At 46.6% G+C, this 15586-nt stretch overlaps 1 protein-coding gene across 1 annotated transcript in view; it reads right to left on the bottom strand.

Annotated features, from left to right (window-relative positions):
• ITPR1 (inositol 1,4,5-trisphosphate receptor type 1) overlaps window positions 1–15586 on the bottom strand; it is a 158846-nt gene that overhangs the window by 104355 nt on the left and 38905 nt on the right. Inside the window, 8 exon segments of the mRNA XM_079316953.1 lie at window positions 785–829; window positions 1838–1933; window positions 3058–3204; window positions 3338–3421; window positions 3918–4016; window positions 5712–5870; window positions 6579–6665; window positions 10057–10172. Of these exon segments, the coding sequence (XP_079173079.1) occupies window positions 785–829; window positions 1838–1933; window positions 3058–3204; window positions 3338–3421; window positions 3918–4016; window positions 5712–5870; window positions 6579–6665; window positions 10057–10172 (833 nt within the window).

The raw sequence follows: 15586 nt of genomic DNA, 5'->3' as shown, positions 1-15586 counted from the left end.
CCCTGCAGGATTTCCAAGCATCACATCCATCTCTGCAGAATGGAAGGAACAGCTCTTTGTCATATCCAAATGGTGCAAATCCTCCATAATACAGGATAAATGACCAAGAGAGCTGCACAAACCTATCATCAAACCCAACTAAATAAATAAAACCCACAATGGAAAGTGCTGTTCCAGTTTTCTCTGCTTTTCAACTGCTGCTGGGTCCCTCTGACACCAAAGAGAAGCTTCTGTCAATACAAAGCACCACACACTCCATCTTTGACACAACAACATTTACTGACAACACAGACTGGCTCCCACAGGAAAACCAGAGGAGTGGCACTGGAATCACCCTCCCCTGCCATTCCTGCCCCTGTCACACACAAGGTACAACAACAGCCAATTTGCTGCTTAAGCACAGAGGTCAGACAGGCACAGCACTGGGGACATTCCCTCAGGGACAATTCCCATCTGGTGTCACCCTGAGCAGCTGGATTCCCAGCCCTTGGCAGGACAGTGCTCCAAGGAAGCAAAGGTTGAGGAAACAGGAAGAAAGCAAAAGATGCCACAAAGGGAGGAGTTGAGGGGGGTTCAGGTACTGTTAATTCAGCTCCAAGTGGGTTGTTCTTCACTAAGGTGTTAACCCACTCCTTGGATAGGCTGTAAAAGCCTTCAGAGCATTCTCAGGTTTGTGTTTCTTCACTAGCAGGGAAGCCTGGACCAGCTGAGCACCAGGTGAGCCCTGGGTGTGTGCCAAGCCCTCCTCAATCCAGGGCAGGACCAGACCCTTGCCTATACTTACTGAGGATTGACACTCCAGGTCATCTTCCTCATAGTCAGGGTTTACCTGATGGAACAGAATCACAGTCAAAACTCCAGCACAGCTGCAAGTGGGAAAGAGCCTGAGCACCACCAAACCTCTCATGGTCACCAGTGGGCTACACTGCTCCAGCAGAGCACTCTGCCCAAACCCAGCACAGCCACCAGGCTAAAATCACAGTTAAAAACCTGCAAACATGCAGGAGATTCATCTCATCCAGGAGAATCTCTACTGGAGCAAGAGGAGAGAGGTAACGAGTTCATGCTTGCTTTTTGTTGTTTAAATTTCAAGTGGAATTTCCAACTAGAAATTACTGGCTTGGAGAAATCTTTTAGAACAAACATGATTCTAACCAGGGATCAGGTGAGCAATCTCCTCTGGGATATTCTTTCAGGATTTAAGAGCATGTCTTTGTTTTGGCTGATTAGAAAACCCAAGATTTACTGGAAAAGCTCTACACTGGATCACTTCTGAAAAGGATTTGCAGTGTGCATGTGACAAAATGCTTCTGGTTTTCCAATCTGCTTATCAGAAGAATAAAAATTGGGACATTTAATCTGGACTTTATCTGCAGCTCTTACAGACTTGTCTGAAGTCAGTGCTTTCATTTTATACTCATTTCTATGATTCTGCTCAAAAATCAGTGATTCAAGAGAAATTACCAACACTTGAATTCATTTTCCCCCAAAGGCTCTCAGTCATTTACCATTTATTCATCAGTTAATAAAGTCACATTGATTCCAGTGCCCACATGACAGGATACTATTTAGTGCCTATTCTTTGCAGCAGAAGTTCTTGACTCCAGAATTCACACAAAAAGTGTGATCAGCTCATGACTACCCCAAACCACAGTGCTCTTCCAGCTCTTTCATCTCACTCCCTCCTTTTAGCATCTATTTTTGCACTAACCCAATGACCACTCTCCTCCCCTCCCCGTGTCCAGTTCTGGGGTGGGAAATGACAGATTTTGAGAAGGTGCCAAAGCAGGAGAGCACAGTGCCAGGGCAGCAGGGGTGCCAGCCCTGCCCCACCTACCTCTGCTGCCAGGTAGTGGCCCGTGGCCAGGTGCTTGAACCTGAAGAGGCTGTTCCAGTAGCCAGCTCCCCCCCTGCAGGGATCATGCTGCACCACCTGCAAGGACAGGGACACACCTGGACTCAGCCAGAGCCCCCAGCAGGACCTGCCCCAGCTCCTGGGCAGGGAAGAGCAAACACAACCAGAAAAGACAAAGCCAGCTTTGTGCAGGGAATGCTCTGAGCTGGCTGGGAATAGCTCACTTCAATTTAGGATTTAATTAAAGGTGGTGCTCTCTATGTGCATGTGTTGCCAGGTCTTGAAACAAACCCCAGAAAAGGCAACAAATTTATTATCCTATGGCTGTAACTAAATTTTTGACTGTTTAAAGTGGATAAGGGAAGACACTTGGAAATATTTAAAAAGCAACAATGTTGTACAAAGAAATTAATATTTATATTTAGTGACAAAGTGGGGCAAGCAGAGCCTCCAACACCTGTAACCCCACATTGGCTGTGGGTACACCTGATCCCTAAAGAAATCTCATCACACCAGCACCTTTCAGGGAAAAACTCTCACCTGTGCCAGGTAACTGCACACACATGGGCAGTTGGCACAGACTGATAATGTGATAAAGTAATGCTATTACAGGCAGACTTGCATTTGAAATACAGGAGAAGCTGAATGCCACAGCAGATACTTCTGGAAAAGGAGTATAAAAGAACCTACCCATCATCACAATTTATTTTTTGATTCTTTTACGCAGTTCATAATTTAATCAGATTTAAGATCATAAACCAATACTAATAATACCAACAGATTGAGGCTATTTTCAGAAGCCAGTGATGGCCAAGGTGTTAGTCACTCTGTTTAAAAGCCAAGTGAATTAAAAAAGCCAGTTCAGGCAGACTGAAGGGGCTGCAGCCTCCTATCAAATGAGGATATACATAATCACATTATTCCACACCAAGAATAGAGCCCTCAGTACACTCAGCAGGACAGTGGAAATTATAAGCTGTTGTTAAATTTCAATGACTGGTTAGATAATGACTTCATTGATGTTTCTCTGTGCCCTTTTCCTGAACTGTAAAGCACCTGAAGTGGAGAGCTCTGTGCTGCACCATCAGAGCACAGCAAGGGAAGGGATTTTAATTACACCTAAAGCAAAAAACTCAGAGTGTTGATACACAGAAGGAGCAACTGCTCCTCCAAGCCAAGCCCAGGCTGGGCTCAGCCCTCACCTCCACCTCCCAGAGGGCCTTGGAGCTGGTGGCAGACGTGGCAGACTGCCTGCCCGTGGTCCTGAGGAACACGTGCTGCTTCTTCCTGTGCTCGTCACACGTCAGGAACTTCTCCTGCTCGGCGTGGAACAGCCTCACCACGTCCCCCTGGCAAAGGCAGGCAGGGTCAGCAGGGCAGGGTCAGCAGGGCAGTGTCAGCAGGGCAGTGCCAGCAGGGCAGTGCCAGCAGGGCAGTGCCAGCCCAGCAGTGCCCATTCACACAGCACAGCTCTGCCCTCACCCCTTTGAGGATGTCGTCCTTGTTGTCGCTCCATTTCATGAAGAGCACGATTTTCCAGCTGGTGTTGCAGTTCACTGAGTTGACCTGGAAGGAGAACTGAGACATCAGTCCCACTGTCCTGTGCCTGCACAAGACCCTGCCATGAGCTACTGTCTTATTCTTTAAACAACCTTCACCAAAAGCCTGCAGGCCTGGCTGCATTGCTCTGGAGAAGCAAAGCCCTTTCTGCATCTGCTCCAGAACAAGGCTTGCTTGGAAGTCACTTGTTACACATCTGTGCTGGTAGATTTAATTTTCTTCACAGTGATGAGTGTGGGGCACATCCCTTTGCCACTGCTCCTGATTTTGAAGGAACAACTTGTTTTTAGCCACTCATACAAAAGAGATCAAATTCAAACCTCTGCCAGCACCCAAGAGAAAGCAGAGCTCCAACACTTTGCTTTTAAGTGACTGATTACCAGGATAACCATTCCTAGGAATGGGTACCAACCAACTTGCTGAATTCTAAACCATGTACAAAGCTAAGCTGAAGCACAGAGAGGTTTGTACAGCTGCTCCAGCTGTGCCAAAGCCCCCTTACCTCATTGCATCCTGGATTATCCACAAGCTGATGGCTACTGGCATGGAGAGGCTGGCCAGCATTGACAGGATTCAGGACTACTTTGTCTCCAATGACAACCTGCAGAGAAATGCAGCATCAGACAAATTTGTACCCTGAGAAAGCTTCTTCTTCCTTTCATTTTTTTTTTTTGTTTTTAATGGGAGCAATGGGAGGAAATCACCCTTTTGCAATCTGGAGAGATGTCAGTCTGAGTATTCCACCAGGATTCTGTTTGGTTCAGACTTTAGCTCACCAAACTCAGTCACTGAGACAAAAACCCCTATGCTACTGGGCTCAGAGCTGCAGAAGCAGCAGGCTGAGTTCTGGTAGAGATGGGGCCACAGGATAAATGATAGCTGATTGATAAAGTCACCATGTTTAGGTGCCAAACATACCTGGCCTGAACCCAGAGCACACTGAAGCTTATGACCTCCTGGTTTCAGGAAGATTCTATACCCAAGTGACTCAGATTTTGCAAAAGGGATTGAAGTGTCAATGCATTTAAAGATTTCCCACCAACAGGAGCATTTCACTTCCTTATTACCTCACTTCTCATATCCCAAGTGATGACGAATTTTGATTCCAAGCTGACAACACTGAAATCCAAGATGCTAATTATTCCCTCCAAAGCTCCTGAAGGAGCTCAACACTTCCTACCATTTTGAATTGAGCAGGAATTGTGCAAGGCCAGCCTAATTAGGTCCCTTATTCCCTCCAATGTTAGATCATTCCACGTTTCCAAAATACGAGTTACCATAGCAATTCTCCTCCCCCTCATGACAGCATAGCAAAAAGGTTGTTCCTGCATCATCATCAGGCACTGGGAGATGTGTGCATTGCATTAATGGCAGGACAGGGCTCCCAAGTGCAGGCAGTGCCCAGAGGGATGGTGAGGATAAAGAGGGATGGTGAGGATAAAGAGGGATGGTGAGGATGCAGAGGCATGGCTGGGGATGCACAGGCATGGATGGGGATGCACAGGCATGGATGGGGATGCACAGGCATGGCTGGGGATGCACAGGCATGGCTGGGGATGCACAGGCATGGCTGGGGATGCAGAGGCATGGCTGGGGATGCACAGGCATGGATGGGGATGCACAGGCATGGCTGGGGATGCACAGGCATGGCTGGGGATGCACAGGCATGGATGGGGATGCACAGGCATGGCTGGGGATGCACAGGCATGGCTGGGGATGCAGAGGCATGGCTGGGGATGCACAGGCATGGATGGGGATGCAGAGGGATGGCTGGGGATGCAGAGGCATGGATGGGGATGCACAGGCATGGCTGGGGATGCACAGGCATGGCTGGGGATGCACAGGCATGGCTGGGGATGCACAGGCATGGATGGGGATGCAGAGGCATGGATGGGGATGCACAGGCATGGCTGGGGATGCAGAGGGATGGGTGAGGATGCACAGGCATGGCTGGGGATGCACAGGCATGGATGGGGATGCACAGGCATGGATGGGGATGCACAGGCATGGCTGGGGGTGCACAGGCATGGCTGGGGATGCACAGGCATGGCTGGGGATGCACAGGCATGGCTGGGGATGCACAGGCATGGCTGGGGATGCACAGGCATGGATGGGGATGCACAGGCATGGATGGGGATGCACAGGCATGGCTGGGGATGCACAGGCATGGCTGGGGATGCACAGGCATGGATGGGGATGCACAGGCATGGCTGGGGATGCACAGGCATGGCTGGGGATGCACAGGCATGGATGGGGATGCACAGGCATGGCTGGGGATGCTGCTCCCAGCACTTACACTGTCCCCAATGGAGCGCAGCTTGTAGAAGGGCTGGATGTAGAACCAGGAGCCTTCATTTCCAGCTTCATCCAAGGTCACCCTCATTGCATTCTTCTCTAGCAGGGCTGGAAGCCTCTTATTTACTGTTAAGTATTTGTTACTTTTTAAGTGAAGCAGCTAGAATAAGAATCAGAGTTCAGTTCTAAGAATGCTCCTCTTCCTCCCCTCAATAACCCGAGCGTGCATGAGACAACTGCAAAGCTACACAGGACTGCAAACTGAACTGGGGACAAACACTGATGGATTCAATCCCCCCACACCCAGACACAGAGCCAAACACCTTCACTTTATCCAACTGGCCCTTGCCCACTAGGACAAACACATGGAGATGCCCTCATCACTTACAACAAACTGTTCAAAAAAACCCAGGACCAAAACCTGTGAAATGCTGGGGACCAAATGGCTCTTTAAGAGGCAAAGCTGCTCTTCTCCTGCTTTGCTTGGTCTCCTCTAACAGAAAATGTAACTGTTTCTATTGATTTTCCTTCTCTGTGTCAGTTTTTGATTTAAGTGTCAACATTTCACTGCGAGATATTTGGTGCTGTACATGTGCCACCTTCCAGCAACTCTAATGAGGGCTCTAACAAGTATTTCTGCAGAAAACAATCAATGGTGACCTCAAAACCAAACACATTTAACCCATAATAAACAACCTGACCTCATTAAAGCCATAACACCCCAGCCCTGCATCCCAGGATCCCACTTCAGAGATGGTGAAACCAAAACTACAGACTCCTGATCATGAATTCCAGAAATCTGAAGTCCACTGAGCAGGGAATTTTCAACTGAAGCCTCTCCATTCTGCACAGATGTTCACAGCCTTACCTGGATGACATTCCCATACTGGATGACTGTTCCCAGCAGTTTTCTGTTTTCAGTTTCATTCTGTTTCTTTTCCAAATCTGCAGCATGCTGAAATCAAAGGAGAGCATTTCAATTGCTGAGTGTTTTACAAAAAGGGGGTTTTGTGAGACTCTCTTTTCCTCGAGATTATTTCAAAGGACTGGAAAAACAGCAAGCATCTGAAAGAGCCTAATTTCCTCTTTCTCCAGTTTCCAACAGCGTAATTTCCAATTCCCTTTTTCAACTGTTTGGGGAGATAAACACACATCATTTATGTAACTTGTAATTTGGGTACAATTGGACAAAATTCTGGAATAAAACATGAGATGAAAAGCTCAGACAAGACAGAAGGCAGATACCTAGGGGGGAGAGGTGAGAAAGGGATGGGCAACAACTCCAGCCAGGAATTTTATTTTCCTTTCTACTGACCTCTACACAAACTGAATGAAAGAACCTCAACTTTGTTTCTTTGTTTTCCTTGGCCAATACAGGCTCCAGCTGCCCTCCAGGCTGTGTTTTTCTGGAGACTCCAATGTACAAATGCCCACTGCAGCTCTGGATTTGGGAGTTCCCCACTCCCCACACCTGGGCTTGTCCTCCCCAAGGTGATGGATCCTCTGTGCCACAGCTGAGCACTCCTGCACCACACTGACAGGGGAAGGAAAGGGGAAAACCCTTGCAAAATTAAATTATTATAAGAACACAAAGACCTAATTAATAATTAACAATGAGCCTCTTGCCATTCTTGTTTCTAAAGTGAGCTATTTGGCCCAGGCTGCTTTTAAACAATTTCATTTGGTAAAGAACTTCTCCTTAACTTTACAGAAAGGGTGATGCTCTGAATTAAAAACATAAATCTGTATTTGCTTTAACTCCTTTCTGGAGGTGAAGAGCAATTTAAAATTGGACTTTTTAGGAGGCTGAGCATCAAGGATTATGGTTTAGTTCTCAGATCTCAAGGACTGTGGTGGGTCCAGGTTTCCCCTGGAGAAGGAAAGTGCCCACAGCTCCTCACTACAGTGAAGTACCAGGACAAAGGAGCAGCTACTTGCACAATGTTAGAGAATTTCATCAGCTCCAGCTCACTCAAAATGTGCTATTTTTAGATGCTGTGCTAGGTATGAAAACTGGCTTCTTGCTCCAGGAGAACCTGAGATACAGCTGCTCTTTCAAATTCACAATTTTATTCAGTCATGGAATGCAGCACAATTTTCTCTGTATTACTAAAATACAGCTTTTTTTTTGCTTGATTTCCAATTATTCAGTCAAGAAAAATGTTTCTTCAAGACATCACAGCCCTCCCAAACAACAGCAACTACAGCCAGGACTGTCCTGCCATGCTGGGTGCCACATTTATTATAAATACAGAAAACAATTTTTTTAAATGAAAGTACAACTAGGACTCAGGATGTACTTCCAAAGCACCCCCAGACCAGACAGTGACTCCAGCAGAAGCAATTTTCTGGCCACTAGATGTCAGCTCCTCAAGCAGCTCGGATGCTGCGACCAGAGAGAGACAAGTGTCCCAGATTTTAAATCCCTTAAATGGCATTAACTTAAAATAACCTGACCTCAGCATGGAGTGCTCCGTGGCAGACAATAAATTCCACCAGCAGACAAACAGAAGCCAAAAAAGGCAAGTGATGATGATGAAGACATCTTGCATCATCAGCTGCGTTGGAAATGCTCTGATAAAGAAATCTCATCCTGGGCAGAGCTCACAGCTGGAGCACAGGCACAGGGTGCAGAGCACTCCAGCAAGTGGGGAAGGTGACCCATGGACACAGGACTGGCAGGAAGAAGTTCTGACATGAGTGAGGTCCATGGGACAATATTTTCAAGCCCTTGGTCACTGCAGACCTGTCTGATCCCATCACACTGCATGTCCAAGTGATGCAGATTAAATCATCCCCAATAAAACTGTAAGGCACTCAAATCCTTCCTCCAAATCAAGCAGGTCTTGGTGGGACATTTCTGTGCAAACATTACTGGGCTCAGGCTAATCCTGGCAAAATCTCATCCTGGGAAAATCCCATCCTGGAAGAATCTCATCCTGTATTTCACTTGGCACAAAAGAGCCAAGTGTCAGATGAGTGGGGACAGGTCCCAAAACCAGCACTGGCATGTGCTTAGGAGAAAACTCCACATGAGAATGTAATCCAGGGCAATTCCAATTTTCTTCTCCATATTGCAGTATTTAGACTGTTTCCTGTTAAAACCCATGAACCTTCCCTGCTCCTGATACACCCAAGCAGCCAACCCCAGCACCCCCAACCTGCTGCCACATCCCACTTCCCTTATCAACACAGCCCAGGTGAGGCAGCTTTGTGCTACCAAAATAGCTTTGTCCCTGCCAAGCTGATACTTTTGGGTTATAAATACATTTCTTGAAGCAGAAGGAGTCCACCAGTGGGTCTTTGTGAAGTGCAGCAGTGAGGCAGCCATATGGCAATCAGCAAGTGACACTCTCCTACAGGGCCATTTCATATTCCAGGCTACAATGAGCTTAATATAGGCTTAAAGAGCCTAAAAATATTTAGAATTGTAATTTTGACATGAAGTACTCCAGCTATGTAATTTTAACATAAACACTGAGTTTATTTAACTCTAAAGTCAACAGATGGTATTTAAGTTAAGTTGGCTTTTTTTTTATATAGGAGCTCTAAAAACAGCAATCAACTGCCTTACTGAGTTTTCTGCTGCTGAATGTCAACATTTTACCCAGAAAATATTAAATACTGCATGCTAATACGGAAGCAGAGGCTGCCTGGCCTTATAATTACTCATAATTACCCATCAACCTTCCCATGTATCAACAGCACTGATGTTTGTTTGAGCAGTCCCAATGGATTGATGAGAGCAGCAGCTCCTGATTTGCCATGCTGAATGCAGTGCCTGAGACTCCCCTGTGCAATTGCTTCAAAGGTCCCTTTTTTATGCTCTTAATGCCCAAAATGCACAATTATTTGTACCACAGGTTAAAGGCCAGGGCTACCCCAGTGCCATGGGCACAGAGCTTGAGCAGGAACAGGAGGGGGTTCTGTCCACTCTGTGTGACACAGACAGAACCCTGGGAATGGCTGGAGCTGGGCCAGGGGAGCTTTGGGATGGATTTCAGGGAAAGGTTCTTCCCCCAGAGGGTGCTGGCACTGCCCAGGCTCCCCAGGGAATGGGCACAGCCCCGAGGCTGCCAGAGCACTGGACAACACTCCTGGGGACAGGGTGGGATTGCTGGGGTGTCTGTGCAGGGCCAGGAGCTGGGATGATCCCTGTGGGCCCCTCCAACTCAGCTCATTCCACGATTTTGTCATAAACCACAGGACTGAAGGCTTGGAGCGAACACCTCCAAAGGAATCTCGCACGCTGATTTATTGCTCCATCCACTCTGTGCCAAGGCTGGAAACCCTGATTTCACCTCAGGCAGGCTGGCTGGGTGCTGGGGGAGGGATGCTGTACTCACATGCAGCTTGTTGAGCAGCACAGCATCCGTGGTGCTGTTGGCTCCTGGCTTTGCTGCCTTCCAGAACTGCTTCTGCGCCGAGTAGCGGTTCATGGGACACAGCTTGAACAGGCAATCTGGAAAAGCAGGCAACAAACACAAGGAGGGCTGAGACACCCACAATTAGCTGGATTCGTGCTGCTGATGCTCTCCAAATATTCCAGCGGCAAGGAAAGCTTTATAAACAAATTCCAAAAAGCTCCTGATCAGACAAATGCTTTTCTGAGCGACAGGAATGCAGCCCCATGAATGATAAAAACTAACTGCTGCTGCCAACATCTGATGCAAGAGTAGAAAATTTATAACTTGTCCCAGTCAAAAACAGTACCAGACTAAAATGGGAACACGTTCCAGCGCTTTCCCAGGCAAACAGACTTGGTTTCTGCACTTTCTGCTTGGAGTTTTTGTACTTCAGCAGGTAAACTCCATCAAGTTGGGGAGAGGTTTGCCTTGGATTTTTTCACTGTTGCTGTTGTCAGTTTAGTTTTATATCAAATCCCTTCTATTGCTAAGGAAAACTGGGCAAAAAAAAAAAAAAATAGGAGAAACTCCTCACCTAATGAAGTGGCAGGAACATAAAATACCCTCAAACAAGAGCCTGCACAAGCACAGGCATTCAAGGCATGGTTTGAGGTAACATCAAACCCCTCAGCGTGTCAGGTTCTATACCCAATGCAGAAACACAGTTTATTTAACATTCTGCCTGGCAAAAGTCAGGAATCACAGCTCATTAGTCTTATTAAAAATACATTTCTGTATTAGAGATGCTAACTTATCAGTAATAAACCCACATGAGCTGCAGTGACTGTTTTTCCTCCTGTTGTCGCTAAGCAACGGAACACGCAAAAAAATAAATTCAGCTATTGAAAGGCAGGGCCTGAAGGAGCAGCTCAGAAGTTCAAACAAAGTGCCAGAAGAGGCAGGAGGCTGTTCCCAGCCTCTCTGGCAGCAGTGATGGAAGGCTCCAGGTCCACATGGCCAGGCTCCTGGTGCATCCCTACAGCCAAGCAGCACAATTTGGGAAGCAGCAAGGTGAGGAGAAACCCAGCTGGGGTTAATGCTCAGAGCCTGAGATGCAGAGCTGCTGGTTCATGGACACTCCAACCAGGAAAGGAGAAATCCCATGCTGGAGACAGAGCTTGGTGATTTCACCTCTGGATGCTGCCTGAGATGGACTCTGCTCATGCCTTTCCTCCAATCCACCCCCAGAGCACACCAGGCAACACCCAACTCCTTTCACAGAAGGGCAAAGAATCCCAGGATGGTTTGGGCTGGAAGGACCTTAGAGATGAGCCCACTACCCCCTGGCTGACCAGCCCAGGACCCCACAGCAGATCCCATGGCATGAGCTGGGCATGGCACTGGGGAAGGACAGAGCTCAGGGGGAGGCTGAGCTGCATCTCTGCACAAACACTCAGCTCCACTTCCACCCTCACTGCCAGCCTGGGGCTGCTGAACCTCCAGGAAAGGTGCAAACCACACTTGCCAGCTTTGTGCTCTTCACCACTTTTTCCATTCCCATCAGGATGATTCACAGGGATTGACAGCACAGCAGAGATTCAAAGAGCCACTGCAGGCTGGCACTCCGAGCTAAGACTCTGCATTGTAAGCAACACACCAGTTATAAAATTTGCTATTTTTGCTTAAACCATCAGTTCACACAATGACAGCAATTAACACACAGAACTGCAGAGAAGAATTAATTGTAGGCTAGATTTAGTCACAGTGCACTTCTTTCCATCCTTTTCAGTCAAGAAAGTTGTCAAGTTAGACTTAACTTCCAAATTGTTAACTGCAAGTAACCCCCTCTTCCTGCCTGAAAAGCAGGGCTACAAGACTCTGACCCAGTCCAGTGCAAGAAGGGAAAGCATTAACATGTTTTCCTTAGGTTTTCTCCCTAGTAACAAAGCTACAGATCTAAAACAAACAATGAAAAGCACCCAATATATATTTTTTTCCCTAGTATTTGTTCTATGAAATCTGTTTCTGAAATGGGTGAGAAATTCAGCTTGGCCTTATTCACCTTCATATGGCCACCAAATGCATTTTGCCACAGGTCAAACTACATGAACTTTATGGCCAGAAGACTTTTAGATCTGCAGACTCCACTGCCTTGGATGTTTACAAAGTCAAGGATGTGCTGGCTGAGTACCACCGTGGTCATTGATCTGTGACCCACAGTCCTGATGACTGAGCAAGATAAACCCATGCTTGTCACACACCATCCTTATGGAATTTAGGCCTCTTTCTACAACAGAAGCCAAAATTCCAAAGCCAGAAATTAAAAGTGAAGCTAAAGCAGCCCAAAGCATCAGCTCCCTGCTCCACTCAGTGATTCGAGCAGCTTTAGCCACATAGCAAAGGTGATAAATAAAGAATTACTGCACAGTAACAACATCTTTTTATAGACTGTTTGTTGCATATTAACCAGGAAGGAATGCATTTTCCTTTCAGATCTTCATGATATACAGTGAAAAATGGCAGAATTGCACAATGAAGAAGTACAAAAATAAAATACTACGTCACAGTTGATGAAATGATGACACATCAAGCCTGAACACCCAACGTAGGTCCTGCAGGAAAGAGGGATTGCATAATCCTACACCACCCCAGCAGGATGATGGATGCTCCATGGGCACACATTAAATGTGCATGTCAGTGCTCCCCAGATGAATCCCCAGTGACTGCTCAGCGTGGAATGAAGCGAGGCTGCACCTGCACCACGTGAGATGAACTGGTGGGACACTCACAGCCCACGTGGGCTCTGCCACCTGCAGCTCCCCAGAATATCACAGCCAGGATTGGTTACCCTCTGCATGCACCAGCAGCACACAGGCAGCAAAAGCTAGAAACCCCCGTGTTCCAAAGTATTTTGGGGCTCAAGGAAGAGGGAAACTTGCCAGCAACGTTATTCCAACTGTCAATTCCTTCCACCCCACTTGTTCTTCTCCTTTCTACATTCCCTTCTTGATTAGACTGTGCTCCTTCCCAACCTAGCACACATTCCAAAATTCCAGCCCTTTCCTCCAGTCCAAACCCAAGCAGCCACATCTCAAACACCCAATTCTTGCTCTCAAAGCATATTGACAAACCTGACAAAAACTGAGCTGCTTCTTTTTCTTACAATAGATTCCACCACAAACTTAGGCCATGTTTAGGCAGTACATTAATCATTTGAAAATACAATGCAAGACTTGCCCAAAATTCCAAATACTAAGGTTAGAAAGGCTGAAATGATATGGAGAAGGGAGTTGAGTATTTCAGAGCTGACCCAGGATATCACCACCTTCTTTCACACAAACCTGCCTAGAAACACCCAAGTCAAACATTCCCATGCAATTCCAGCCTGCCCTTCAGAGGCTTTTCCCACTGTTCTGGGCACTAAGAGTTGCAATTATGTCAATTCTACCCTTGGTCTACAGGACAGCTCAGAAAGCTCCTGCACAGGCACCCAAAGCTCCAGCAATGAATATCAAACTCCTTTCAGAGAATGGCAAAGATCCATGGAATGTTCTGGACTGGAAGGGACCTCAGTGCTCATCCCTCCCCCCCAGCATGGCAGGGACACTTCCACTGTCCCAGGCTGCTCCAAACCCCATCCAGACTGACCCTGGGCACTTTCAGGGATCCAGGGATTGCCCACCCTCCCAGGGAAGGATTTCACCCCCATATCCCACCCAGCCCTGCCCTTTGGGAACCCTTTCCCCTTGTCCTGTCCTCCCAGGTAGTCTCTCCCCTATTTTTTTTTTAGGTCTTTCAGAGCTCAGCTCAGTTTTGGGGGCCCATTCTCCTCCCTCTGCCCCTCTCCAGCACTCAGAAAGATCTGGAAGCAGTTTTAGCTCCAGCCAGGCTGGTTGTGCAATCCACCACTCATCATTTTTTCCAAATCTCCACTGCCTATTTTAAGCACTTAGAAGGTCTTCACCAACTTTTCTGCAGTTGGAGAGAGCAGGAATCAAATACTTTGTTGGCAACAAAAAGGTGTGTCGTGTTATTTCGGGTTTTAAACCCAAACTCTCCAAAATGCCAACTGGAGAAAGGTAAGAACCAAAAGAAATTACTCCCCCTCACAAAAATCAAACTTTAGGGTACTTTCAAATGAGGGAAATCTTATAAAGATGAAGATCTTTAAATAAGTCACTTACAAATCCACTGAATATTTAACACCAACACAGCTGTTTCTTCATTACTTGGAAAAAACCAAACACATTTTTGCACAGCAAAACTAAAATTAAAAGAAAGCCAGCTATTCCCTGCAGAAATTCAGCATTTTCTCTTCTGACTTTTCTATACTTAGATACCTGATATTTTCCCAAGGCCAATGCCTGTTCAAAGGAGAGAATAAACACACAGATAGTAACTTCTCTTTTTGTTTTAAATATGAAAGAAGAGCAGCAATGAAGAAGTTATGTAGCTGGCAATGATGGAAACATTGTACACAGAAGTTGTTGACTTTGTATTTACAAAATTGCACTCACAAGGATGGAAATGCTCCATAAGATGATGAGTTTATTTGAAGACAAAATGAAGACCTCTCTTGTTCTCAAATGCAGTATTTTCACACAGGAGACTCAGAGATTAATACAAAATGCACATATTCAACCACAGACAAGTTTCACCTTTTCAGAAACCCTTGGATTACTCCATCATCTATTTCTATACTTGTTCCTTCTGAGATTTAAAATTAATAGATGACAGCCCTAAGAGGTTCAAAGAATATAGAACAAAAGCAGCCACAGAAACGTGTTGATTATTAATCATTCCTGCATTTCCATGAAGGGGGAGAAAAAAGAACCTGATCCTACTGAAATGACTCTCTCTCATTTTCAATTTGCAGTGACCAAGCTTGGCTGGGAGCAGACCAGCTCAGATCAGAAGAGGGTTTTTGTGGTCCCCCATGGGCTCCATCCATTAACAGCTCCATCCCAGCAGGACACCAAACCTGGTGGAAGAACTCATCTCAATTCCAGCCTCAGGCTGCCAAGAGCTCTGCCATTCCAGGAGTGGGGAAACTGAGGCACAGGTGAGCAGGGCACTGGTACAGGACAGGGAAATCTGGGGCTGCCCTGGATCCTGGCAGTGCCCAGGCCAGGCTGGACATTGAGCACCTGGACAGTGAAGTGTCCCTGCAGGGCAGGGGTGGCACTGGGGGGGATTTAAGCTCCCCTCCCACCCCAAACCATTCTGAGATTCTATCCCACCCCTCTGCAAAGCAGCCCAATCACTCAGGATCCAAACCCTGAACTAATTGCATGACAAAATTTATTAGTGCTTTCTGCTGTGGTGACGTCTGTTACCTCCCTGCTTTGTGCTGCTGCATCTTGTGTTTCAAGGGCTTTCAATGCTGTGCTTTTTAAAGCAGAATAAAGGGGGAAAATCACCCTTGCAACCAACATTTAAATTGAGAGCGTGCACCATTTGTGATCTAAATATATTTTAATTTTTATGTTAAAATAACCACCCTCAACTCCTATCTGCAAAGACACGAGGA

This window comes from Erithacus rubecula (genome assembly GCF_903797595.1).
Source record: "Erithacus rubecula genome assembly, chromosome: 13".
Classification (NCBI taxonomy): domain Eukaryota; kingdom Metazoa; phylum Chordata; class Aves; order Passeriformes; family Muscicapidae; genus Erithacus; species Erithacus rubecula.
Note: the sequence above shows the minus strand (reverse complement) of the source record. Positions and strands in the feature narration are given on the sequence as shown.